This window comes from Vulpes lagopus, chromosome 10 (genome assembly GCF_018345385.1).
Source record: "Vulpes lagopus strain Blue_001 chromosome 10, ASM1834538v1, whole genome shotgun sequence".
Lineage (NCBI taxonomy): Eukaryota > Metazoa > Chordata > Mammalia > Carnivora > Canidae > Vulpes > Vulpes lagopus.
Window position 1 is genome coordinate 62,170,716 of NC_054833.1, and position 27,698 is coordinate 62,198,413.

The window sequence follows — 27,698 nt, forward strand, 5'->3', positions numbered from 1 at the left end:
TCTAGGATTTTAATGAATTCCTGTCTCATATTTAGGTCTTTCATCCAAAATGGATGAAACTCCATGAAATGGAGTTTATCTTTGTGTGTGGTATGAGGGAATGGTCCAGTTTTATTCTTCTCCATGTGACTGTCCAATTTTCCCCACACCATTTATTGAAGAGACTATTTCTTTTCCGTTGGATATTCTTTCCTGCTTTGCCGAAAATTAGTTGATCATAGAGTTGATGGTCCATTTCTGGGTTCTCCATTCTCTTCCATTGATCTATGTGTCTGTTTTGTGCCATGCTGTGTTGATGATTACACCTTTGTTTTGTTTTTTTTAAAGATTTTATTTATTTATTCATGAGAGACACAGGGAGAGAGGCAGAGATACAGGCAGAGGGAAAAACAGGCTCCTTGCGGGAGCCCTAAGTGGGACTCAATCCCGAGACCAGGATTATGCCCTGAGCCCAAGGTAGATGCTCAACCACTGAGCCACCCAGGTGCCCTGATGATTACAGCTTTTTTTTTTTAATTTTTATTTATTTATGATAGTCACAGAGAGATAGAGAGAGAGAGGCAGAGACACAGGCAGAGAGAGAAACAGGCTCCATGCACCGGGAGCCCGATGTGGGATTCGATCCTGGGTCTCCAGGATCGCGCCCTGGGCCAAAGGCAGGCGCCAAACCGCTGCGCCACCCAGGGATCCCGATTACAGCTTTTTAATAGAGTTTCAAGTCTGGAATTGTGATGCCTCCAGCTTTGGTTTTCTCTCTCAACATCCCTTTGGATATTTAGGGTCTTTTCTGATTCCATACAAATTTTTAGAATAGTTTGTTCGAGCTCTGAAAAATGCTGGTGTTATTTTGCCAGAGATTGCATTGAATGTGTATGTTGCTTTGGGTAGTATAGATATTTTAACAATATTTGTTCTTCCAATCCATGAACATGGAATGTTTTTCCATTTCTTTGTGTCTTCCTCAATTTCTTTCATAAGTGTTCTATAGTTTTCAGCGTATATATCATTTACTCCTTTGGTTAGGTTTATTCCCAGATATCTTATGGTTTTTGATGCAATTATAAGTGGAATCGATTCTTTGATTTCTCTTTCTGCTGCTTCATTGCTGATGTATAGAAATGCAGCAGCAGACTTCCATGCATTGATTTTATATCCTAAAATTTGCTGAATTCCTGTATCAGTTTTAGCAATTTTTTGGTGGAGTCTTCCAGCTTTTCTACGTAGAGTGTTATATTGTCTCTGAAGAGTGAAAGTTTGACTTCTTCTTTGCTTTTTGGATGCCTCTTATTTATTTTTTTGTTGTTATTGCCTGATTGCTGAGGCTAGGACTTCCAGTACTATGTTGAGCAACAGTGATGAGAGTGAACACCTCTATCATGTTCCTGACTTCAGGGGAAAAGCTCTCAGTTTTTCCCCATTGAGGATGATATTAGCTGTGGGTCTTTTGTATGTGACCTTTATGATATTGAGGTATGTGCCCTCTATCCTTACTTTGTTGTGTTTTTTTTTTTTTTTATCAAGAAAGGATGCTGTATTTTGTCAAATGCTTTTTCTGCATCTATTGAGAAGATCAGATGGTTCTTGCCCTTTCTTTTATTAATGTGATGTATCACACTAATTGATTTGCAGATGTTGAACTACCTTTGAAGCCCAGAAATAAACCCCACTCTGGTCATGGTGAATAATTCTTTTAATGTACTGTTGGATCCGATTACCTAGTATCTTGTTTAGAATTTTTGCATCCATGTTCATCAGAGACATTGGTCTATAATTCTCCTTTTTAGCGGGGTCTTTGGCTTTAGAATCAAGGTAACGTTAGCCACCTAGAATGAGTTCGGGAATTTTCCTTCCATCTATCTTTTTTGGAACAGCTTCAGAAGAATAGATATTAATTCTTCTTTAAGTGTTTGGTAGAATTCCCCTGGGAAGCCATTTAGCCTTGGACTCTTGTTTGTTGGATTTTTGACTACTGATTCAATTTCTTTGCTAGTTATGGGTCTGTTCAGATTTTCTATTTCTTCCTGTTTCAGTTGTGGTAGTTTATATGTTTCTAGGAATTTATTTATTTCTTCCAGATTGCCTAATTTGTTGGCATATAATAGCTCATAATATTCTCTTAAAATTGTTTGTATTTCTACAGTGTTGGAGTGATCTCTCCTCTTCCATTCATGATTTTATTTATTTGGGTCCATTCTCTCTTCTTTTTGACATGTCTGGCTAGGTGTTTATCAATCTCGTTAATTCTTTCAAAGAACTAGCTCCTAGTTCTGTTGATCCATTCTACTGTTTTTGTAATTTCTATATCATTGATTTCTTCACTAGTCTTTATTATTTCCCTTCTGCTGGACTTAGGCTTTATTTGCTGTTCTTTTTCCAGCTCCTTTGAGTGTAAGGGTTAGGTTGTATATTTGAGACTTCTCTTGTTTCTTGAGAAAGGCCTGTATTACAGAGTACTTCCCTCTTAGGAACAGCCTTTGCTGCATCCCAAAGGTTTTGGACTTTCGTGTTTTCATTTTCACTTGCCCCTATGTGTTTTTTAAATTCTTCTTTAACTTCTTTGTCTACCCATTCATTCTTTATTAGGATGCTCTTTAACCTCCATGTATTTGTGGTCCTTCCAAATTTCTTTTTGTGGTTGACTTCAAGTTTAATAGTGTTGTGGTCTGAAAATTTGCATGGTATGATCTCAGTCTTTTTGTACTGTTGAGTCCTGATTTGTGACCCGATATGTGGTCTACTCTGGAGAATGTTCCAAGTGCATTTGAGAAGAATGTGTGTTCTGCTGCTTTAGGACAAAATGTTCTGAATATTATCTGTGAAGTCCCATCTGGTCCAGTGTGTCTTTCAAAGGCCTTGTTTCCCTGTTGATCTTCTCTTTGGATGATTTGTCTGTTGCTATGAGTAGAGTGTTAAAGTCCCCTACTATTATTGTATTATCATCAATGAGTTTCTTTAAGTTTGTCATTAATTGATTTATATATTTGGCTGTGCCCAAGTTAGATATTTGTTTACATAAATATTTACAATTGTTAGATCTTCTTATTGGATGGACCCCTTTATTATGATATAGTGTCCTTCTTCATCTCTTATTATAGTCTTTGGTTTAAAATCTAGTTTGATATAAGTATGGCCACTCTGGCTTTCTTTTGATGTCCATAAGCCTGATCAATGGTTCTCCACCCCCTCATTTTCAATCTGGAGGTGTCTTTGGGTCTAGAAGGGATCTCTTGTAAACATATCAATGGGTCTTTTTTTTTTTTTTAATCTATTCTGATATCCTGTGTCTTTTGATTAGAGAATTTAGTCCACTTTCATTCACAATAATTATTGAAAGATATGAATTTAGTGCTATTATATTACCTGTAAAGTTGCTGTTTCTGCAGATCTTCTCTGTTCCTTTCTAGCCTTTGTTACTTTTGGTCTTTCTTTCCCACAGAAGAGCATGAGACTCTTGATCTTGGGGTCATGGGTTCAAGCCTCACATTGAGTGTAAAGATTACTTAAATAAATAAATAAACTTTTTTAAAAAGAATTTATTCTGGAATGCTCTCTCTGGGCCTTATCAGTACAGTGGCCATTAAAAGTGGAGAAGCCTGCTATGGTCCCCACCCTGAATCCATGGCTCTGCTGTACCCTGCTATTTAACCAGTGCTGCACGGTTGACTGAAGCTGGAGAAAACCCTACGTAACTGGTTATAGCAGTCAACTACTAGCAACTAGAATGAGAAGACTCTACCTTTGCCCTGTATAACAGGGAAGGAGCCAAATGGAACAAGAATAGGGAGGAGGCTTAGGATGATGAGTAGACAAATGGCTGCACACTGAGAATTCTGAGTCATAAGACATGACACTTTCATAGCATGTGATCAATCTTTTATTAACTACAAAAGAACTTACTCTGTAAAGGCTTAATAATTAGATCCAGGACTGATCAGTGGCAGTTACCAGGAAGCAGATTTTGGCTCAGTGGAGGAGAGAGATTTCTGTGAAAGCTATTGGAAGGTGAAATGGACTTCTTTGAGAAGGTGAAATGGACTTCTTTGAGAAGTGGGTAAGTTTCCAGTCATCAGAAATATCCTCAGGTAGCCTCGATGACCACTGGGACAGTTGTAGAAGAGGCTCAAACCTCAGATGGATGAGTCTGTGCTATTCCAGGTTATCAGGTAACCCAGCATGCCAGGCTTCATTAGCCATCAAGTATAGATATGTATAACCTTTAATAAATAGTGTGGCTCCCTAATTCATAGGGGAGCACTGGTAGGATTCCTCTCCAAGCATTTGAACTCATTTCAGGAATTAGTTCCAGAATTCTCTCTGAAACTTTGTTCTTGCTCCCACCCTCAAATTTTAGCCTTCCACATTCTCCCCGACACCCACTTAGCTGTTTTATCTTGTCTCCGTCTTCACCCTCCACCTTTGTTTTCAGTCTTTTTTTTTAATGGAGAACTTCACCTCTCTGATATCCTTAGTTTTCTCTTTGTTTGGTCTTTTATTCAGGTTCTCTCAACACACGAGGGTTCAGTGGGTGATTCAGGACTCCTCATTTAGAAGCAAAGGAGAAGAGCACCTGGGTGGCTCAGTCATTTAAGCATCTGCCTTTGGATCAGGTCATGATCTCAGTCAGGGTCCTGGGATCGAGCCTCACATTGGGCTCTACGCTCAGTGGGGAGTCTGCTTTTCCCTCTGCCCCTCCCCGTTGCTCATGTGTTCTTTCTCTCTCACTCTATCAAATAAATAAGTAAAATTAAAAAAAAAAACAACAACCATGAATACCTACCTACTCATAATTACTGATAGAGTCACAATAACAATTTTGACCCTCTTTTGTTGGCAGACATATGAAAGAAAAGCCAGGAAACAAGATGTATGTGACCTTAGAAAGGTTGAAACAGTGACTTCTTCTTCTCTCTCTGCCTCCTTGCAGCTGCTAGACATAGCAGGGAAACTTCTGGAAAGACCGCTGGTGGCACAGGATGCCTCTGAAAAATACCTGCTGCTCATCCACATGTTCATCAAAGACTTGGATACAGTGAGGGCAATCTACAGTCAGCGTGTCCAGGAGGAGGCCGAACTTGGTAGGTTTGCTGCCAGCGGATATGAATGGGGCAGTTGTGATGCCTGGAAGGGTGCAACTCACTCCTCTTGTATCTGTTAAATGGCCAAGATGGACCCATGATATCCTCCTGGAAAAGAAAGCAAGACATTCTTGCTTGGCATCTCAGACCATCTTGGGTAATTGTAGAATTCACTGAACTGAGCATTTCCCTGTCTCTGGGGCTGAGATTGGCCCAGAGCAGTCAAGTCCTAACTGCTTCTGGTTGAGACCCGAGCATAATGTACCAGTTGACCCTTGGTCATTGCTGCCATACTGCTTAGTCTCTGACATACCACAATAAATTTTTACATGCCACAGAAAAGTTTCGGATCCCCTCCAACACTATATCAGCCATGTCTTTGGAAGGAGGAGCTGTCAGGCGCCCGACCACGGGTGCTATCATACCAAGGTGTGATTTTTCCATTCTTTAAAAAAGATTTTACTTATTTATCCATGAGAGACACAGAGAGAGGCAGAAACTTAGGCAGAGGGAGAAGCAGGCTCCCTGTGGGGAGCCTGATATAGGACTCAATCCCAGGATCCCAGGACATAATGTGATGTTAGTGGCTTAAATAAAACAACACCTATCTTTTGGCTCATAATTCTGTAGGTCAGAGCCCAGCTTGATGGAGCTTTTTTCCCATTCTGAGTGCCCAAGGTTGAAATCAAAGTGTCAGTCAGGCCAAATTCTCATCAGGAGGCTTTGGGGGAGAAAATCCACCTTCCAGCTTATTTTGTTGGGAGAATTCAGTTCTTTGTGACAGTAGGCCTGAGATCTGCAATTCCTTGATGGCTGCCAGCTGGGGGGACCATTTAGTGACCAGATATGTCACAAGGCTGTATGGCTGCCTCCATCCTCAAGCCAGTAGTGGCACCCCGAATCCTTCTTATGCTTCCCATCCCTGACTTCTGCTTCCTGCAACCAGAGAAATAGTCTGCTTTTAGAGGACTCGCCTGATGAAGTCAGGCCCACCCAGGATCATTTCCCTTTTGCCGTCTAACATAACATTGTCACAGGAGTGATTTCTCATTGTAGCCAGATTCCTCACACACTAATAAGAAGAGGATTATGTATGCATGAGGGTCGTTGGTGTCATCATAGAATTTTGCCTATCATGGAGGCTAGGGAGAAAGTAACTGTAATAGATCTGTGTTGAGTGTAAGACAACAGGGAGTGGTGAGGTCTGTGGCAAAATAAAGGAAGAGACAGCTATTTAGCTCTGGTTACTAGTTAGAAGCAATGGCTTGTTCTCACCAAATCTTTCAACTGAGGAAGGAAGGAAGGAAGGAAAGAAGGAAAGAAGGAAAGAAGGAAAGAAGGGAAGAAAAAGAAAAGACGGGAAGGAAGGAAGGATGAAATCAAGAAATCTACTTATACTTGTTCAACCATGACAACTAATTATGAGCCAGGAAGCCAATTTTATGGGCCAAAGTCAGACTATCCAGACTGTGCCAACTCTGGTCTTGTGTCTCACAATCCATGCAGCCAGTCTTATTCATAATTGCAGTGAATTCTAGAAATCCTGGAAATTAAGCAGGGAAGATATTATCCCCACTTTATAGATGAAAAAAACCTGAGACCCAGAGAGATTAAGTTCTCTGTTGAAGGTCATGTTTTCAACCCTGAATGTACAATGGAAATTCTCCCAATGAGATCAAGACTTGAGCTGAGATCACAAGTCAGACGTTTAACCAACTGAGCCACCTAGGTGCTCCCTTTCACTCTGGTATTACATACATTTAAAAGTATGAGTGACCAGGCCCTGCCCAGACCAATTAAATCAGAAAGGTGAGGGCAGGGTCCAAGCATCAGTATTTTTTTTTAAAGATTTTATTTATTTATTTGACAGAGAGAGAGTGAGAGAGAGAGAGCTCAAGTGGGAGAGGGAGAAGCAGGCTCCCCACTGAGAGGAAGCCAGATTCAGGACTCCATCCTAGGACCCTGGGATAATGCCCTGAGCAAAGGCAGGCACCCAAGCACTGAGCCACCCAGGTGCTCTTAAGCATCAGTAGTTTTAAGGAGCCCCCAGGGGCTACTGCTGTGCGGCAGGTGGAAAGTCAGTGGCGTGGAGTCAGACAGCCAGCGAGCAGCAGAGCCAGGCTGGGAACACCTGTCCTCTGCCCCCATGCAGTGTTCTGCCCAAGGTCACTCCTTGCTCCTCGGCCCACACAGCGGCGATCTCCGGGAGCCCCCATCTCAGTGTGAGCCCAGAGTGACATTAGCACATGGAGACAGGACTGGGGAGGTAACTGGGGGGAGGTGTTCCTGGGCGGGGCCTGGCTCATTTGGGCTGTGCCATGCCCCGCCAGGGTTCTCCTCCACGCACAAGAACATGCCCGCCATGGCCGGGGGTCTCCGCTGGGCGCAGGAGCTGAGGCAGCGCATCCAGGGTCCCTCCACCAACTTCAGACGCCTCGCACATCCGTGAGTAACTGGTCCCTGAGAGGCAGTTTTGTCTTGGGCTTTAGCTCCTGCTCTGGATTTTGAGTGTTGGAGACACGCAACTCACTCACCTTGGGCCTGAAAATCCTCTTCATCTCTCTCCAGCATCTCAGCCCACTTGGGCTGTTTATACAGAATACCAGAGATGGTCCTTACAGCCCTGGAGGCTGAGAAGGTCCCAGATTTCGATGCAGGCAGATTCGGTGTCTGGGGAGGGCCCGCCCTGGTTACAGAGGCTGTCTTCTCACTGGTCCTCATAGGATAGGAGGTGCAGGGGACCCCGGTGGGACCTCTTCTTATTCCCTGCGAATCCCTTCGTGAGGGCTCCACTCTCTTGGCCTGGTTAGGCCCTCTGAAAGGCCCTGCCTCCTAATTCTATCCCATTGGGGCTTAGGATCTCAACATGTGAATTTTGGGGTGAGAGGGCACAAACGTTCTGTAGAGAGATTGATACATTTGGACCGATTGGGGGCCCCTTGGTGTTAAATGAAGCTTAAAGGATGGCTAGCTGCCTCTTCTTGCTCCAGGAGATTTGTTTCTAGAGGTACGTTAGGGGCTTTCAAGCAGTGGGGCTTGACCAACATATCTCCTCTGACACAGTGTTGCCTGGCTCCTAAGGTTGCTGGAAAATAATGAAGCCCAGAGTTTCCTACAGCATGGTGTAAGGACTTTGCCCGTTAGAGTACCTTGGGCTCCTGTTAAATGCTGATTCCCAGGCCTCATCTCCCACTGCACAGAATCCGAATCTATGAACCTGCTTCCTTAGCAGGCTCCCCGCTGCAGTTCCTACAGTTGACCAGGTTTGGAAACCATTGGCCTACCACTCAGCTGAGCCTAGAAGCCAAGCCAGGTCAAGGCACCTTGGCAGCTAGATGCAAGGGAGAGCTGTCTGCAGGATCTGTTCAGGATGCTTCAAGGAAGGGCAGTCTTTCAGTGACCCCTCTTTTGTTCTTTTTTTTTTTTTTTGAAGATTTTTTTTTTTTTTTGTGAGAGACACACACACACACAGAAGCAGAGACATAGGCAGAGGGCAAAGCAGTTTCCCTGCGGGGAGCCCGATGTAGGACTTGATGCCAGGATTCTGGGATCACGCCCTGAGCTGAAGACAGATGCTCAGCCACTGAGCCACCCCCATCTTTCAAATCTTCTTTCTAAAGACCCTCATGGAGGGCTCTCAGCTTTGGCAAACCAAACAGAAAAATTAGCGTTGAGACACGGGCCTTACAGGTGTTCTGGCCTTAGGTGGGGTGTTAGAGCCCCTCTGGCCCAGGTGGTAAGACTGAAGTCTTTCAGAGGCTGCTGGGAAGATGATGCAAGACAGCCAGGATGTGGTCCAGCAGGGGTCCCCACCCCCCATCCAGGGCTGCCCAGCAGAAAAGCAGGCTCAGTGTGAGCAATCTCCTGACTCCAAGAGAAGCTGAAAATCACGATGTGTATGAAAGTGGCCAACTTCAGAATTAGCATGTACCTCACCTTTCCCCAAACTCCACACAGATCAAATACACAGGCCTGCGGATCCGGTCTGAGCTAGCTGAGCTCTTTGTTTTGCAGAGGAAGAAACTCAGAGAAGCAAATGAGGTGATAGGCCTTCCCAGAGAGAGCCCAGAAGGAACTGGAACATTCCAGGGCTCAGGAGTCCCAGCTCAGAGCCCTTTCCAGGGAGTCCCCAGCCACAGGAGGCTTGGCCCCAAGTACTGCTGAGCCCCCATCTTCTTAACCTGCCTGTGGATGTGGGCTGTCCCAGGGGAGGGGCATGATCTTGGGCAAGGGGCTCTCTGGCTGCAGCTGTTCCCCAAAAGGGAGGCAGCTGCGCTTTGTCAGCAGCCAGCATCGATGGCCAAGGGGGATGGGAAGTGGTAAGAGGGCCTGGGCCTGGAGGGGGGATCTGATTGACATCCCAAAGTGTCCTCTACAGCTCCCCCCAAAAGTCCCCAAAAGGGGAATGAAATTCATTCATTTAAAAATGAATTCACGTTTGTACTGTACCCTATATTATACAGCTGATTTAAGCCCAGATTTTTTTTTTTCTACAAAGTTTTAGTTTCCATTTGGTCCAGGGCTTGGGCGAGGGCTACAGGGTGGTTAAAAGCTGCCTAGTAGCTGCAGGGAGAGGTAGGCTCCTGCCGAAGTCCTGACACCACGGGGACACCAGAGGGGTCCGGGAGGCAAGTCTCGTCCTGCTGGAGAGTGAGCCAGCCTTTGGCACAGGAGGAGCCACCTGCCCAGCCCAGTCTGGGTGCATCAAGTGCTCACCATCTTCTTGAGTTTCACCTGCTCCTCTAGGAAGTTGTTCTCCAGGACTCATGAGGAGCGGGGAGGAAGTCTGATGGGCAGAGCCCAGGGCCAGCAGACCCAGAGGGACCTGGTTCAGGTTCTCGTCCACCTCCCTGGCAGCCTCCACGGCACCACAGGTTTTACCCCTCCCATCTGGGGATGGCTCCTGCGTGTTCTAGAAGAGGCGCAGCGAAGGCATGGCTTTTGCAACTTCAAGAGATGCTGGACACTCTTGAGCATTCTTGGCCAAGTGGCAGAAGTGGCCCAGCCCTCCAGAGCCACATCACTGCAGTAGACATAGAAGCCTGGAAGGAGGGAGGCGAAAGAGGTCTGCAGGTGCAGGCTGACCACGTGGAGTACTTCTGATGAACCCGGGAGCTTGTGGTTGGTGCTGGCGGGTCTGCAGGCAGGAGGTGCCTGAGAGGATGGTTTCAAAGTTTGCCGCTGGGCAAGAGGTAGGAGGGTGGTGGGGAGGCCGGAAGGAGGTGTGGCACCGGGTCTGTTCCCTGCACACACTGCTGAAGCAGAAGATAGATCTTGGGCGGGGGGCACAGGGCCCACTACCTAGACAGAGTTTTTATGGTGCTGTAAGGCATTCCCTTCCTTACGATTTTCTTACCGTTTTTTTCTCTTTCCTTTATCATAAGAATGCACTATATAAGGCAATAATGTAGGAAATATGTGTTCATTGACTCTTTACATTATAGGAAGGCTGCCAGTCAACAGTAGTTAAGTTTTTAGGGAGTTACAGTTACATGCGGATTTCTGCTGGCATGGGGGTTGGCGTCTCTGAAGCACCCCCCTCCCCAACAGGTTGTTGAAGGTCAACTGTATATACAAACTGGCTACTTTCCTTACCGCGAAGAGAAGTAGAACCTATGGGAAGTTTGCACTTACTCCTGTGACCTATCAAACTTCCAGGCACCCTGCACGGGCCCCAGTGTGAAAAACCGCTCTCCCCTCTGGCCTCATTCTCCAAGAAACAAAACTGAGATCTAGGGTTAGGAGGTTTGCAGAAATCCCACAGCTCGTGAGGGTAAGACTGGGATGGGGGGGAGGTAGGGCACCCACCTAGTCCGAAGCCCTTTCCACGTCTCTTTGCTGCCTCGACAGGTGCATCTGCTCATTCACCAGGAAAGGGAACTAAGCAAGTAGAGGGGGGAAAACCCTACCAGGAAATCCAATGCTTACTCTGCAGGCCTGCGGGCTTATACTGTAAGCTCAAGAGACCTGATGAAGAAACCTTGTTGGTAAAGTCCAAGTAGGTGTTTTAAAGTCTGCAAAAAGCTGCCTCACTTTGCCGGCAGAACACACACAAAACAGACCCTCCAACACAGTTCATGTGAAGGTTCTGAAAGTGGCAGCTGCTTCAATTCTCCTGGAGGCTGGTCTCTTCATTTTGGGTTGCAGAGGAGCATCGAAACCAGGTAGTAGTGTGGGTAATGGGCCTCCAGCCGGACTCTGCTTCTGTTCCCCTGTGGCTCCCAGCATCCCCGCAGGAGCCTCTGAGTGTGTGTTGTATGTGTATGCACATGTGTGCATCGGTGTGCTCACATTTGGGGGCACAAGAGGTGAGAGAGGAACCTTGTATAGACATGTCAATGAGTAAGAGAGCTTTTCATCACGTGTCCTAGAAGGATTTCAGGGAAGGAGAAAGATACACATACATGTTATATATGTATGTTTATAACATACACATGTATGTGCATACACTACTATATATGTATATACACACATATATAAAACATTGTTTAATGTTACATAGTTTTGTTATGAGGCATAATGTTATATGCAGTTTTTTTCCCCGAAATACAGAAAGCTGCATCTAGAATTTTCTTCTCATATCTCAGTTTCCCTTTTATTTAGATTTTGGAAGAACTTCGCTTCCTCACACTGGACTGGCTGGGCTAGGGGTGGGGGGTAGCTGTGTCCTGCTCTCCCTGCACCCCCCTCCCCCCCCCCCCCCGTGGGGGGGTGAGGCGAGCATTTCAGGAAGTGCAGCTGCCCTCTGGTGGCCGGTGGGTGATGTTCTCGAGGAAGGAGGTAGGCTCCTTTAGGGGCCTTTGGAAACCTGCCCCCAAAACCATTCAGTCTCTTTCCAGGCTGCAGTTTGTTACTTAGATGGTTATGTTGGCTTCTTCTAAACTGGTGCCGTTTCTTGTTCTCTTTTGTGGGGACAGTTGCATGGAATCTGCCGAAGGAAAGCGAATGACCCAGAAATATGAAGATATGCTCTCGTTGCTGGAAAAGTAAGTGGCTTCTGGGGTTGCATTGTTCTGCAAATGGCACACCCCCCTACCCTGTGAGGCATTTTGTGGCTCAGGGTTTGTGCAGCAAAAACCCGGAGGGCCCCCCCCACACACACACACAGGGCTGCCAAATGCCACTCTCTGTCTTATGATGTAACCGCAATGCCTATGAGTACAGCGCTTCTGGGGTCACCGACCCAGGGTCTGGGGGGGAGATGCAGCTCCGTTCTAGTTACAGACACTTTCCAGGCTGGTTTTGTGAGGAGCGTGAACTTGGCAGAGCTGGAGGAAGTAGGGCGCTCCTTGTGGCACGTGGGGCTCAGTGTCACAGAAAATCATAGCAGCTGCTCACTGAGCAGAAAGCAAGAGTTGGTGCTGCAGAAAGAGGAGATGAGTTTTATAAATATGTCCTGTGTCTTCTGACACAGAAATGGTAAGAATGACAATTTGCATGGACTCAGAGCTATTCCTGCTCTAAAGCCACAGTTAAGTCTTCTGTGGGTACAGGTTCTACTGCCCCATGGTTAGCAAATCCCAGATCCGATGATGCTGGCACATCCTCTGGCTGGGGGGCCTCTTAGGGTCTCCCCCCAACTCTCATCTCTTCCTCGTGGCTTTTGCCTCCCTCTCCAGCCTTGACCTCTGCCCCTGTAGTCTCAGGTGTCCCCAGATCACAGTCCACTCTTTCCTACCTCTGCCCAGGGCTGTGCTGTTGTTTCTACTGGGAGCATTCATTTCCCTTTCACTGTCCTACCTCTCCTGGTCCTCTGACACTCCATCAAAGCTCAGTGTGGCCCCTCTTCCATGAAGCCTTCCTAGTGTTCTCCTCATCATGCACTCACCCCTGCCATGAGAGGCCTCATGCCCGGTACATCTCTCCAGGATTGTACTCCTGTATTTTCTGCTTACCCGTGCTCCAACACATTAGCTGCATTTACCATGGGGTGTTATTCCCCATGTTATCCCTTCAAGCCCAACACATGGTAGGCATCCAGTCAGTGTTTAATGACCGAGCAAGGGACATCTTGAGCTGCATGAAGATTAGCATGAGAGCAAATCTTAGCCAGTAAGTTCTTCCAGGATTTAATGAGAGTGGTCACAACTCCCCTTCTGCCCTGAAAAGATTTCATGGAGCCTTTCTTTCTGCTCTCCTGTCATTTAAGCTGTGCCACCTTTCGAAATGAGGTGCTACCTGAAGGCTGAGTCATTGACTTAAGAATGGATTCAGGAAGGGGCACCTGGGTGGCCCCAAGTGTCTGCCTTTGGCTCAGGTCATAATCTTAGGATCCTGAGTGAATGCTGTGTCAGGCTCCCTGCTCAGCGGAGAGTCTGCTTCTCCCTCTCCCTCTGCTCTTCCCAACCCCTCCACTCATGCTCTCTTTCTTGCTCCCTTTTAAATAAATAAACAAAAATTTAAAAAAGAAAAGAAAAAAGAATGGATTCAGGTATTTTACCAATAGTATCTTCAGCTCATGATATACACATGTGTATGTACGTACTTAGATATCTGGGTTGCATATTTGTTAAGATATCTCTGTCTTCAATTGGTCGTTACTGGGTGCTGGAAGGGTGCATAACAGGTGGCTGTTGTCTCTGGTTCTCGCAGGTATGAGGCAAGACTCTATGAGGACTGGTGTCAGACAGTGTCAGAGAAGTCCCAATACAACCTTTCCCGGCCACTCCTGAAACGTGACCCTGAGACAAAGCAGATCACCGTCAACTTTAGCCCCCAGGTAAATCAGGGGGCAGAAAATTCCTTTTGGGCTCCTCAAGAGACTCATTGAACTCCACTGATCTCCAAGGCAAAGGGGCTTTTTATAAGAATATAGAAGGTGCTGAAAAGAATTTCTACCCTGGATCTCCTCCTGGGGAATGAATCCTGAGGTGTGGTGTTTTCTTAGGTTGTCTAATGTCCACATTTTTCTCCATGGTTGGCCAATAGATTTGCATTGATTTTGCACAACAGAATATAATTGAAAAAAAATTTTTTTTACCTTTCATTTGTGTGGTAATAGCTTTATTATGAACTTGACTTCAGGCACAAAGTTAGAATGGCAGTTACAGTCAAGATGAACTCATCTGCAAGTTTCAATATCCTCTTCTAAATATGCACTGTTTGAAATTCCAGAAGGTATACCTATACAGGAATAGATATTACTACCCATCCTTGGACAGAGGGGGTGACAGCATTACCCTTTGGTACCAAACAGAGTTGACTGTGCCTGCCTTGAATGCATGCTCCACATGAAGGCTGTTGACTAGACATGAGAAGGCCAACCAAATATAAGATCCAGTTCCTGCCCTCAAGGAACCCACCAGCTAGTTGGGAGCTGGAACCTCAACATGTAGAGATGTATCTTTATTAGATCATATATGATAAATCACACTGGAGTAGCTTTGGAAATAAAACTCTAGATTACGGATACTCAACTGAGGCAATTTTGTCCCCCTGGAAGTAATTTGCGTTGCTAAACATGGACTGGATGCCAATGGTGTAGGGTGAGTAGATTCTAAGGATGCTGCTAAACTTCCTACAATATGCAGGATGGCACCCCACAAACAGGAGATTTTGTCTGAAAATGTCAGTAGTACTGAGACTGAGAGATACTGCTCTAGCTGATCGGAAGAGCAGAAAGTCCTTATGGACTGTGGCAGCATGGAGAGCGTAAAGCTGGAGAAACGTGAAAATCAAAAGCCAGCCCGTATCAGGAAGCATATGGGGAAAAAAAATGTTAAAAGTATAGGCTGCAAGGAGCTAAAAGCCCTTGCCTGCTCCTCAGTAGCATGTTCTCCAGGAATGCAGCAATAGAGAGCCAGAAACTGAGCTGAAGTAGTTGTAGGAACTCAGCAGCCCTCAGGATGGTATGGGGGATGGACCACTCCTCTCCTGTATACTCCAGAGCAAGGACTCTCTCTGCCCCAATGCACAGCATGTAGTGGGTGCTTTATAGGTGTTTGTAGGTAATAGGAGGCAAGGGGGGAGAGGAAAGAAGGGAAAAATGGGGAGAGGGAATTAATACCTGAATTAAAAAGTGAGTTAAGGGGAGACAACCAAATATACAAGTCAAGGAAGAGCTGCAAACATCCCTTAGCTCCTGCTTGGAGCAATGTGACAATGGCAGTCCTAATAAGGATGAATAGAAACACACATATTCTAGAGGGACATGATCAGATTTGCCCCTTTATGGCCATTATAGGAATTATATGGGTGAAAAATATTTTTTTATAAATTATTTCTTTAAATTATTTTAAATTCCCTATCATTGGGCATTTACATTATCTTCTAGTTTTATCAATCTGTATTTCATTGACTGTAGGATGCACTTTTTTTAAAAACATCTTAGCATCTTTGAAAATGGCATGTGTTTATAGTTTAACATGCCATATTTTTTTTCTTTCTTCCATAGTTGGACATGAAATAATGGTGAATCTTACTATTGAAGGCATCTTACGATGAAATAAAATACAGTAATAAATATTAAATATATATAAATTAAATATGAAAACATATAAAAATAAAACAAAATATAATATATAATATATAAAAATATAACAGTAAAAAATAAAAGATATTATAAATGTATGTACATTTATAATATTTCAACATTGTTTTAGTTTATATCTGACCACTAGCAAAGTAGAACTTTCTCATGTGTTCATTGGCCAGTTATAGTTCTTCTTTTACAAATTGCTTATTCATGTCTTTCTCCCATTTTGGAGTGGAAATACTCTCTTTTCCTCTGAATTTGTTAGAATATTTGGGAAATATTTGTCAGCTATTAAGAAATCTGTTGCATATGTGTTTTTGTTTTGTTTTTGTTTTTGTTTTTGTTTTTACCAGTTGAGGTGTGCCATTTTATTATGTGAATGATATTTCATACTTATAAATTTTATCTTTTATTTCCTGTTGTATGTTTGGAAGGGCCTTCTCCACCTCAATATTATATAAGTAGCCTCCAGGCTTTAATTGTTTTTGTTTTCAGTTTTTACATTTAAATTTTTAATATCTACCTTGAGCTGGTTTCAAAATAAACTAGGAGGCCTAGGTCCTGCCAAATGGTTAGCATTTGCCTAAACCCTGAGGAGAATTGGCTGGGCAGCAGTGAAGCACTGATCTGGAACCACTGCAAGGGGAGCTAGGAGCCCAGATGTCCCTGCAGAGGTCGGGAAAGGGGAGTGGAAGGAGAGGGGGGCAGAATCTATGGCCTGGTATCTGTTTTATCACACCTACCTATATATACTAGTCCTCATAGGTTCAGAGGTAAAAGGATAAATTAAAGGGGGTGGGGCATCAGGGTGGCTCAGTCAGTTAAGCATCTAACTCTTGATTTCTGCTCAGGTCATAATCTCAGGGTTGTGGGATCAATCCCTGCATCAGGCTCTGCATACAGTGCAGAGTCCGCTTATTCTTCTCCCTCTGCCCCTCCCTGACTCTCTCTCTCTTTCTTTCTCTCTCTCTCTCTCTCTCTCTTTTTCAATTAAAATTTAAAAAGTATAAACAAAGAATGAAGACCAGTATGCCTAAAAACCCAGATGAAAGCTCCTTTTTCCATTGGACCACATCTGCTTGGCCTCTCACTTGTGTACTTCCACTAAACGTAGCACCCACAGATGTTCCGAGAGGTGCAGGTACTTCCATTTCCTCATATGTTAAGACACAAAGATACACCAATGCAGGCTTATGGAAGTGAAGGGCTATTTCAGATGATCTTATCTGATGATCCCAAGTTGTACAATGGTGCATCGCCTCTCAATTGTCAGTGTCTCTTGTGCTTGTGACCTGATTGGGGAGACTACCAGGAGTCTGAGTTCGAGGCTTCTCAGGCACGGGGCTGGCCCAGACCAGGTGATTCCCCTCCCGCACTCCCTCGCTCCGCCATGGGAACTAACAGACTCCATCAGCACGAACCCATCATTGTGTCAGTCATATACCCAAAAGCATCAAGGTAGCCCTGTTTTGTCTCTGAGGCCACCTTTCTGCAGTTGCTCTTTGGGGTTTACGCACTCGGTGATTGTTGCTGACTCTGAGTCCTCTTCCTTCTGCCTAAAACTCAAATTTCCTTCTTCTAGATTTGCAAAAGAGGTAGAAGCAAAAGTTAAGAAGGGCCCCATAAGGATCTTGGGGGCCCCGGAATTTTCCTATCTTTGACTGGTGATTGCTGTTTTTCATGGCCACTGAGCCACAGCCACGTAATGTGGATTCTCCTTTCCAGCTGATTTCCGTGCTGAAGGAAATGAGTTATCTTGAACCCAGGCAGAAGCAACATGTTCCTGAGACAGCAGCAGCCATGTTCTCCTCCAGGGAATTCTATCGGCAGCTTGTGGCTAAGTTGGAGCTGATGGCAAATTGGTACAATAAGATTGTGAAAACTCTTATAGAGGTGGAATTTCCCTTAGTGGAGGAAGAGCTGCAGGGTATCGACCTCCACCTAAGAGCTGCAGAGGAGACTCTGAGCTGGAAAACAGAAGGTAACAGGGCACCGCCTGGAATCCAGGGGAGGGAGGGAGGTCAGGGGTTAAGATCCTGATAAAGTGGATAGAACCATGAATTATCCCCCTCCAGTCTGGTTTTTGTTTGAAACACAAGCCTACGCTCTCAGACACACACTCAAAGCAGAGAAGACAAGAAGGGTAGTATTCCTTTTCTTCCTTCTCTTTTGGATATGATTGGTAGATTTAGAAAATCTTGCCACCATGTGCTGCAGGAGGCTCCGAGGTCACATGACACCTCCCGTGGTCTCCAACATATGTTGGGCACACTGTGAATGAGGGCTTTTACTATATTATGAGTTACTTTTCTTCACTAGACTGTAGACATCTTTTTTTATTTATTTGAGAGTTACTCATTTGAGAGACAGTGTGAGTAGCGGGAAGGGTAGAGGGAGAAGAAGAGAATCTCAAGTGGACTCCCTGCTGAGCATGGAGCCCAATGTGGGACTCGATCCCATGACCCATCATGACCTGAGCTAAAATCAAGAGTCAGATGCTTAACCGACTGAGCCACCCAGGCACCCCTAAACTTTAGACCTCTTAAATGAGGGTACTATGCATTTAATTCTCATGTATCCTCTAATTCAGTACTAATTTCATTGATGGATTAACATTTGTAGGATACTGTCTGATGGACTCGGGGGCAATATGGGATATGAGGTGTATGAGACATGGCTCCTACCCTCAAAGAGCTCACACTTAGTTGGGACCACAGACATGTACAACTGTAAATTGTGCAAGACAGGCTGTGATAAAAAGCTATCATAGAGTTAAAAATAAAGCATGAGGAATCACAGGGGAGGGAGATTAATTTTCCTTTGAACTCAAAAGAGTTAAAGTTTCCCAAGAAAGTTATGGTCAACTCAGAAGTCTTAGAATGTCATAATGAGTTAGAACTGTATGTTATATACAAGAGGGAACAGTATTTTCAACATTTAATAAAGCAAAAGTGTTTAGAAAAATAAGGTTCATTAACCCAAATGAAATCATCATGGTGCACTGGTTATGCCCCAGCAACTGTGCCAACTTTTGTGCACTGGTTTGGTAAGCATTACCTCTTTGTTTCTTTCCCTCCTTTATGAGGGTTATGATAAGCATGGGCTGTTCAACCTACCCGGGAAAAAGTCTTTTAAAACCTACAAATATTAAATCCTTACCTTTTCTAGCAACTAGACCTTTAGCTATTCCTATTAATTTTGTTTCTTTGGGGGCACAGGCATCTGGGATTATGTCATTCAAATCACCGATAGCATCCGTGATCTCGAACAAAGAATTCAGAAGGCTAAAGACAATGTGGAAGAGATTCAAAACATCATGAAAACATGGGTGTCTCCAATATTTAAAAGAAAAGATGGAAAAAAGGAATGCCTTCTTTCCATGGATGATCAGCATGATCAGCTGGAAAAATACTACAATCTCATCAAAGAATCTGGACTTCAGATTCATGCCCTTGTTCAGGTAATAACCAGCCTCTCAGATACACATACCATTGGCCAAGGGGGAGCATCCGGAAGTGTGTTTGGGTGCAAGAAGTGATTTGAAAATTAAGACAATCAACAGAGGTTGTGCCTTCTGCCTTCAGGGATGCTAACAGATAGGGAGAAGGAAAGGCACATTCTGGTATCAGTATGTCAAAATTAATACTGTCTTAACGGTGATCCTGCATGACTTAAGTCCCACACCAAACCTCAAGGAGAGAGAAGGCCGTGCCCAGTACCAAACCCTAAATTACCTTCTATACTAACCAGCCCCGACTTGCTCCACACAGCCCATCTGAACCCCCAGCAGCACCTCCATAACCTGGCTCTATATGCCTGAGGAGATGAAAGATGACCGTGGCCTCTCTACCTGCCTTTGTAAAGAGAAGAAACAGTGCAGGCGGCTGTACTTCCTGCAGGAAGGCTCTGCCCTGCGTTATGATCAGGGCAGCTTCGTGTTTGCCATCAAAGACTAGACCGTGGAAGGGAGCTATAAGTGGCCACCAGCTTCAGCTCTACTCCAGCTGCCCTACATGGGCCAGTTCTGGCAGGTTGATCTCACGCACAAAATCAGTAATGAGTCACAGATGCTATCTGGGATTGTCTATTGTTTGAAGCAAGCAACGTGTTGTACTTTTGACTTTGTTAACTTTATTTATCTGCTTTCTAGTTCATTGATTTCTATTCTTTGTTCTTTATCCTTTCTTTCCTTAATTTGGGGTCTTGATGCTCACCTATTCATGAGGACAGCCTCCAAGGACAGAAACTTAGGGTATAGATTTTGAGCCTTTCTTCTTCTTTTTGAATACAAGCATTTGACATAATTTTCCCTATGAGCTCTGCTCTAGTTGCATTCCAGAAATTTTGTGCACCTCATTTCCATTGTCATTCAGTCTTAATTTTTTTTTTTTTTTTTTTTTTTTGCTTGTGACTCATGCTCTAACTCAGTAGTTGTTTAGAAGTGCATTGTTTGATTTTCACTTGTTCGGGGCTCTTCTGGCTAGCTTGATGAAATTGGCATCGAGTTCAGTCCCATTGTGTTCAGAGAAAATACTCTCTAAGATCTGAATTGTTTGGAATACACCAATACTTGTTCCAACACCTAGAATACTATCCACCTTATTGCATGTTCCTTGTCCACTTGACAATTTGTTTATTCTTCCATTGTTGGGTATAGTGTCCCATAAATACCAGTTAGTTCAAAGTGGTTGATAGTATTGTGCAGATCTTCTGAGTTTTTTGCCCCTTTATTCTCCCAATTACTGAAGATAGAGGGTTAAAATCTCTGCCTGTGACTCTGGATGATTTGTCTAAGCCTTTAGTGTGGTCAGAGTTTTCATCAAGTGTTTGATGCTCCTTTGTTTCTTTTTAAAAATAATTTGTTTGTTAATTGACTTTTTATTTCTCTTAATACTCCCTTGACCTGTTAATACTGTAGTCTTGCCTTCCAGATTCACCATTCCTACTTTGCACTGCCCATCTTCCCACCCTTTTACACTCAACCTGTTGGTTTCTTTGGAATCAAATTTCTTCTCTTGTAGACAATATAGTAGAGACTTACATCCCTAACAACTCTGCCTATTAACTGGAATGTTTAGACTATTACATTTAATGTAATTATGCTGTGATTGGATTTACCTCACCATCTCGCCATTTCCTATTTGCTTCATGTCTGTTTTGCTTTTCTGTTCTTCCCTTCCTACCATCTTTTTGTTAACTATTTAAAAAATATTCTATTCTACTTTTTTTTAAGATTATTTATTTATTCATTCATTCATACATTCATGAGAGACAGAGAGAGGCAGAAACATAGAAAAGGGAGAAGCAGGCTCCTTGCAGGGAACCCAATGCAGGACTCGATCCCCAGACCCTGGGATCACAACTAGAGCCAAAGGCAGACGCTCAACCACTGAGCCACCCAGGTGTTCCTATCCTAATTTCTCAATTGGCATTCCATCATGTTGCATAGTCATCCCATCCATTTGCAGTGGTCATTCTGGACTTTAGTATGTTTCAACTTAGAGTTTTCCTGTGAAATATAGGAACCTAGCCACCCTATGGTTCAGTTCAAACCCCCCTCCAACTTTTGTACTGTTGAGTGTACATGTGTGTGAAATAAATCCCACAATAAATCCCAGGCCTTGCAGGGTATTATATTTTTGTTTTAGAAACTCAAGAAAAAGGGGCACCTGGGTGGCTCAGTCAGTTAAGTGTCCAACTCTTGATTTCAGCTCAGGTCAGGATCTCAGGGTCCTGGGTTGGAGCTCCAAGTCAGGCTCTATGCTCAACAGGAAGCCTGCTTTAGAATTCTCTCCCTCTCTCTCTGTCCCTCCCCCACTCTCTCTCTCTCTTTAAAATAAATAAATAAATCTTTTAAAAAATAAAAGAAAACTCAAGAAAAGATATTTATAGTATTTTATATTCACCCACATACTCCCCATTTCCAAACTTGTTTTTTCTTTTCTGAAAAACTGACTTCCCACTTGTGGTCGTTTCTCTGCAGCCTGAAGAACTCCCTTTAGCTTTTCTTGCAGATCCAGTCTGCCAATGACAGATTCTCTCAGTTTTTGTTTCTCTGAAGTGTCCTTATTTCACTTTTTTTTTTTTGAAGGATAGTTTCATTGGATATAGAAATCAGCATAGACAATTTTATTTCTCTTACAAAAATTATTTCCTTGTCTCCTCCTCCCCTCCGATGTTTCTGAGAAGCCAGCCCTAATTTGTTTCTTTGTTCCTCTATAATGTATTGTTTCTCTCAGACTGCTTTTAATAGATTCTTTTTTTCTAATCTTTGTGTTTTTGTTTGTTTGTTTGTTTGTTTTCTGTCTCACTGAGATGTGCCTGAATCAGTTTGTTTTCTGTTCACCCAGCTCAGAGTTTGTGAGCTTTTTGAACCTATTTTTCATCAAATTTGAGGAGTTTTTTAAATCAAATTATGACATTCTTGACTGCTAATTCCAACATCTATTTTATTTTCGGAGTCTTTTTTTTTTTATGTTGATGTGACAACAGTTTATTTTTCTCTCACATAAAATAAGTCTGAGGAAGATACATTCCAGGATTGGTAGGGCAGTTATTTGCTAAGTCTGTTCTTGGTGATTATTTCCTCTCTTAGTTAAATATCATGCTTTCCTGCTTCTTTGTATGTCTAGTAATTTTTTTGCTATGTTCTAGTCATATTGGATACCGCTTTAGAACTGAGTTGTTATTTCCTTTAAAGAGGTTGTATTGTTTGTCAGACAATGCCATGTTACCAGGCAAGGGTAGGAGGGAGGGAGGGAGAGGGGGAGGGGACACACATGTGTTCCTTTATGTGTATGTTTTCTTTTTTTCTCTTTTTTTTAAGATTTTATTTTATTTATTTATTCATGAGAAACAGAGAGAGAGAGAGAGAGAGAGGCAGAGACATGGGCAGAGGGAGAAGCAGGCTCTCTGAAGGAGCCTGATGTTGGACTCAAATTTGGACCCCGGGATCATGCCCTAAGTCAAAGGCAGATGCTCAACCGCTGAGCCACCCAGGTGTCCCTTTTCTCTCTCTTCAGAAAGGGAAAGAAGAGGAGAGGAAGAGGGAGTGGGAAAGAAAGAATCTTAGGCAGGTTCCATGCCTAGGACAGAGCCCAATGTGGGGCTCGATCTCAACCCAAAGATCATGACCTGAGCTGAAGTCAAGAGTCAGATGCTCAACCAGCTGAGTCATCCAGGGGTCCCCTAGGTATACGCATCTTCTAAGTCACTCAATATGATGGTTTTTAATAGTAAATGCCCCAAACAAAACACTCCAGCTCATTTCTAAAGACTAGCTAGGAAACACTATACTTGTTTGAACCTCGAATTTCTTACATGCCTTGAATCCTAAAGCCCTTTCCCCAATAGTGTCCCTTCCTCTCTCTGCCCTAACTTCTGCCTTGATATAGCTTCTTCCACAGCACATCCATCAACACTTATAAATCACACCCTGTGGCCCATTTTTCCTGGGAAAGTAGTCTGTCACCATCCTTTTTTCTTGGGGATGGGATGAGACTCTATATTCCCTTCATGGATCAACTCTGTTCCTTTCAATCAGTGGTCATACCCATTAGACAGAATGGACTTGATATATGTGTAATAGCAAACTTTTCACACGAATGCTTTTTTTCCCCCCACAGTGTTATCTTTATTCCCATTAATGACAATTAGACCAGGCTTTCCATATTATTAAACATGGTTTAAATCCATTCTTCTTTCTTTTGTAGGAAAACCTAGGTCTGTTTGCGGCAGACCCAACCTCTAATATCTGGAAGACTTACGTTAACTACATCGATGAGATGTTGCTGGATGGGTTTTTTCTTGCTATTGAGTGCTCCCTCAAGTACCTCCTGGAAAACACTGGTATTTACTGGCTTATGGATGTGCATTATCCCTGAGAAGATAATAACAGCACCTGTTGAATAACAGTGGAGTGTGACCAAGTGCCTAGAGACTTTTCCCAAAATGTTGTGGATATTTTATGAATTGTATGTAGTAAAATAGCCAAGGTGTTGAGTTTCTAAATTGTTCCCAGAGGAAAGATGTCTCTCTGTCTAAAACTCAGGTGGTAGGCCAGGCTCTAAGATAGTGAGGCCCATAGCAACAGCAAAAACATAAATGTCAATTTAATCTAAATAAAGTTTCAGTAAAGAGGATGAAGCCCAGTTAGTAATGGTGGCTTCATCCAGACTTAGTTCATGGCAATGAGAGGGGGACATTCTGTGCCTTCAAGCTTAATGTTCTCTATTTCTAAAGCCTTTTAAGAACACAGGGAGGTTGTAGTAGCCAGGTTAACAGAAGTTTTTCTGTGTGGAAAAAGAGTCAGGCAAGCTGTGGATGAGGTCACTGTCACAAGGAACAGGAATGCTAAGAAGGTCATGGGCATTCTCTGGAGCTGTTTAAAAAAATAGCTTTAAATTGTGCTGGATAAACCGAGTTAAGGTACACAGGGCTGACCTTGGCTAGTAAGTGATGGGATGGAAAGAACAGAGGGTTCAGGCAAAATTTGAATTAAATCTTCACATTCTGGTAGATTCTGAGGAGTTTAGTAAGCATTGCATTGAAGAATTCATCAAAATGGAAAGGCAGAGGTGAATAGTTGGAAGCCAGAGTGAAGGTGGGGATGAGACTTTAAGACGTCAATTCCAACCTGAGGGAAGAAAGAAAATCCAGTGGTAAAATGGGTAGGTCAAGATCCATGTCCAGATACCCAGCCCCAATAAGAGGGCATGTGCAGGCGCCTGGGCTGAGAATAGAGGGAAGCAAGGCTCAGTGCTGGGTGTAGTGCAAGTGGGCAAACCCCACGTGGTCTCGGTAGATGGAGTCACTGAGATCAGAGGCATGGTCTTTGTTTTCAGGGTTGAAGGGTGCTCCAAATCAAGGAGATTAGGCAGCAGGAAACAGGCTCAGGGGTAGTTGGTGTGGTGGGGATCACATTCTAGAGCCTGGATTCAAGTAGCCAGTGGGGCAGGAAGATTGGAGAACTGGCTCCTAGGGAACAGTGCCAACAGTGTCCACCTTGGAGAACCAACCAAACCTCCTCGAGGGTAGGAGGTTCAGGGGGCCTCAGACCTCTCTAGAAGATCCAGGACGATGCCCCAGCACACTTGGCTTGGGCTGAACTCGCTTGTCACCTCTCAGAATGCAAACCCTGCCTAGGGTAGATGCTACCCCGTCTAGCAGAATTGCTCTTCCCCCTCTTAACTCCCAAAGTGACCGACTTGACCAAGGTGGTGGAACCACCAAGATAATCTGGTTTGTGTGGTAATGATGACGTCATTGCCTCGAACATAGGGATTAGGTTCTCATGGGAGCACAGGGAACAGAAATCTCACATAGTCCGAATGGTCTCATGAGTCTTCTATATCCTATAAACTGTATGCAACCCGATCTATTAAATGATCAGTATCTCATACAGAGAGTAATGCAGAATATAGCAGGAGCACATATGCAAAGCAATATTATAGGTGGTTTAAAAAACTATTCCATGAGAGTAGTGTAGTTTCTGTTCATTCCCTTAAGTTAAATATGCACTTGATGGGATACATCTGAATCTAGTAATGCAGATTTATCATTCCCACAATTTTGAAGGCAAGGCTCTTGTCTTACATATCTTTGAGGATCCCACAGTTATTTCGGTTTGGTGTGAATGACGAAGCTACGGTAACCAAAACTCCATCAATAATGTGGCTTACATGACAAAGAGATCTAGCTCCTAAGTTCTAAGCTAAGGAGAGTGCTTCAGGTTAGTGGACAGGTTCCTACCATGCTGTGGTTCCACCACATTCTAGGGCCTTGTCTTCATTTCTGTGGTTGAGCTGGGTCCCACCAACACATCCAGGCTCTCATCCATGAGCAGGGGAAAAAGAGCGAGCATACAGATGGGTCCCCTGCTGTCTCAAGGGCCACAGCCCAGAAGTGACAGCCATCACTATTCTCCATGTTCCACTGGTGAGCCAGTCCTCTTGCCTACCTAACCAAAGGCAGCCACACGGCCACTCTTACCGCAGCCTCTAAGGAGGAACGAGGGTCACGGATTCGAATGGGTTTCCACCACCCACAGCATCCAGCACATCACGGTCTCCCAAATATTGCCATAGTCAAGGAGACCTATGAAGATAAGCAGTTATTAATAAAAGTTTAAGCAGCAATCTTGTACTTGCAACATCTTGCTCCCTGTTATATTTTGATTTAAATTCAGCGAGGCAAGTTAGTCTAGCAAGTAATCAGGGATCTGTTAATTATTTATACAGTTTTTAATTTTTTATCACTGTAGAGCTACAGAATTAAAAGACGTTCTGTCTTCCTGGAAGATCAGAACGGGCAGGATAGTAACTTGTTTTTGTTTTTCCTGCCAACGCCAACTATTGACAAGGGCGCCACAGCTCGCCTAGTGGCTACCAGTGGAATCGCAGGCGTTGTGCCTCAGGAGAAATTAGCTGTTTCTAAGAAATTAGCTTGGCAGAATCAACCTGTTCTCAACCAGAGGCCATACTGCGCCCCCCTTCGCTCCCCTGACACAGGCATTTTGGAATGTGGAAGGGGACTGGCTTGGGCTGAGCAGTCCCTGGGATGTGTTCTCCGAGGACAGGAGGGTAAATGTCCTGCAATGCCCAGGACAGGCCTGCGCAAGAATTGGCCTATTCGAAATGTCAGTGGCTCCCCTGTTGATAAACACTGAGAGACCGTTACCCTCACCTTTTCTGGGGGGTTAGCAAATTTTATATTTCTATTTTCCTATGCCCAAAAAGCTTATAGCAGGGAAAGAAGTGTTCTGAGGGCCTTCAAAATGGGTACTGCCTTTTGCCCATTTTAACCATTCTTTGTTTTGTGTGTATGCGTCCCTTGTTCTTCAGAATGCAGGGCAGGACTCACTCCAATATTTGAAGCACACCTGAGTTTAGCCATACCAGAATTAGTTTTCTCTCCCTCCCTGGAGTATGGAGTGAAGGGTGGCTTCTATGACGCTATTGAGGGGCTTATTACTAGCATTTTTGGAATATCGTCTTTGATGCTACGGCTCTCCCCACACACCGGCTCGCCCCACTACCAGGTACTGAGTGTGCAACTGCCCTGCCTCCCAGCCCAATCTGCAAACTTATTGCCGAGTGCGGATGTAACCTGTGTGTTGTCTTGCCCCCCCTCCCCCACCAGGCTGACATAGAGGGCATGGCCCACTTGGCGAGCATGAGGACCAAGCTTCTGGACAGGGTTCAGGGTATGATGGCCCTCTGCTGTGGCTATCGGGACACCTTCAGCCAATATTCCTACCTCTATGTGGAGGACCGGAAGGAGATTCTGAGCCAGTTTCTGTTGTATGGGCATGTCCTCACCCCCGAGGAGATGGAAGCCCATGCAGAAGATGGCATCCCAGAGAATCCTCCTCTCCTCCATCAGTTTAAAGCACAGATTGACTCCTATGAAAAGCTCTATGAAGAAGTGTGTAGACTGGAGCCCATCAAAACATTTGATAGCTGGATGAAAATTGATATCCGGCCTCTTAAAGCATCTCTGCTAAATATAATTAAGAGGTGGAGCCTCATGTTCAAACAGCATCTTGTTGACTATGTCACTGACAGGTAATAATGTTGTTCTAGTGTCTTCCAGCATCCCATGCAGTTGCGGGGGGGCACCATGTTTTTCATCCCTTTCATATTCTTCCCCAAGGGGTTCAGTGGTTGAATTAAAAATTAAAACAGCTGGCTGAGGTTCTAGGCCCTTAGACACAGTGATAACTTTAGTCCTGCCCTTCCCTCGGTTTACCAGACATGGCCTCTTTTTGTTTTATTTTCCATTTGGTGCCCAGGGTGTGAAAAGCACTCAGTAAGTGGTAAATAACGTTCTATGCAATAATGGCAGATCCGAGCTCCCTTTGCAACCCTGGCTGTGAAATCTCTTTAAGCCTGGGAAACGGAGGGGGTCTAATGGACCTCTTAGATTTTATTTCTGCCACTTGCTCCTTGTCTCAGATTATCCAGCTGTGCAGTGTGGAAGTCACTAAATCCTCACACTCCCAGTGCCTGTCTCTGCTACTCTAGCTATGGACAGACTGGATCTGCAATGGTCTGTTCCCCTGTGCACCTCGACTATCCAGCGCCAGGCTCTCCCATCCAGAGCATTGGTCTCTGGGTAAATAGGTTGATGTATGGTCCCCCAGTCACTTC

At 44.2% G+C, this 27,698-nt stretch overlaps 1 protein-coding gene across 1 annotated transcript in view; it reads left to right on the top strand.

The window, feature by feature from the left end:
- Positions 1-27,698, top strand: part of DNAH9 (dynein axonemal heavy chain 9) — a 335,073-nt gene that overhangs the window by 30,378 nt on the left and 276,997 nt on the right. Inside the window, exons 9-17 of the mRNA XM_041771484.1 lie at positions 4,925-5,075; positions 7,406-7,520; positions 11,993-12,061; positions 13,668-13,794; positions 17,275-17,530; positions 18,768-19,009; positions 23,262-23,397; positions 26,391-26,587; positions 26,689-27,113. Of these exons, the coding sequence (XP_041627418.1) occupies positions 4,925-5,075; positions 7,406-7,520; positions 11,993-12,061; positions 13,668-13,794; positions 17,275-17,530; positions 18,768-19,009; positions 23,262-23,397; positions 26,391-26,587; positions 26,689-27,113 (1,718 nt within the window). The remainder of the gene's footprint in view (positions 1-4,924; positions 5,076-7,405; positions 7,521-11,992; positions 12,062-13,667; positions 13,795-17,274; positions 17,531-18,767; positions 19,010-23,261; positions 23,398-26,390; positions 26,588-26,688; positions 27,114-27,698) is intronic.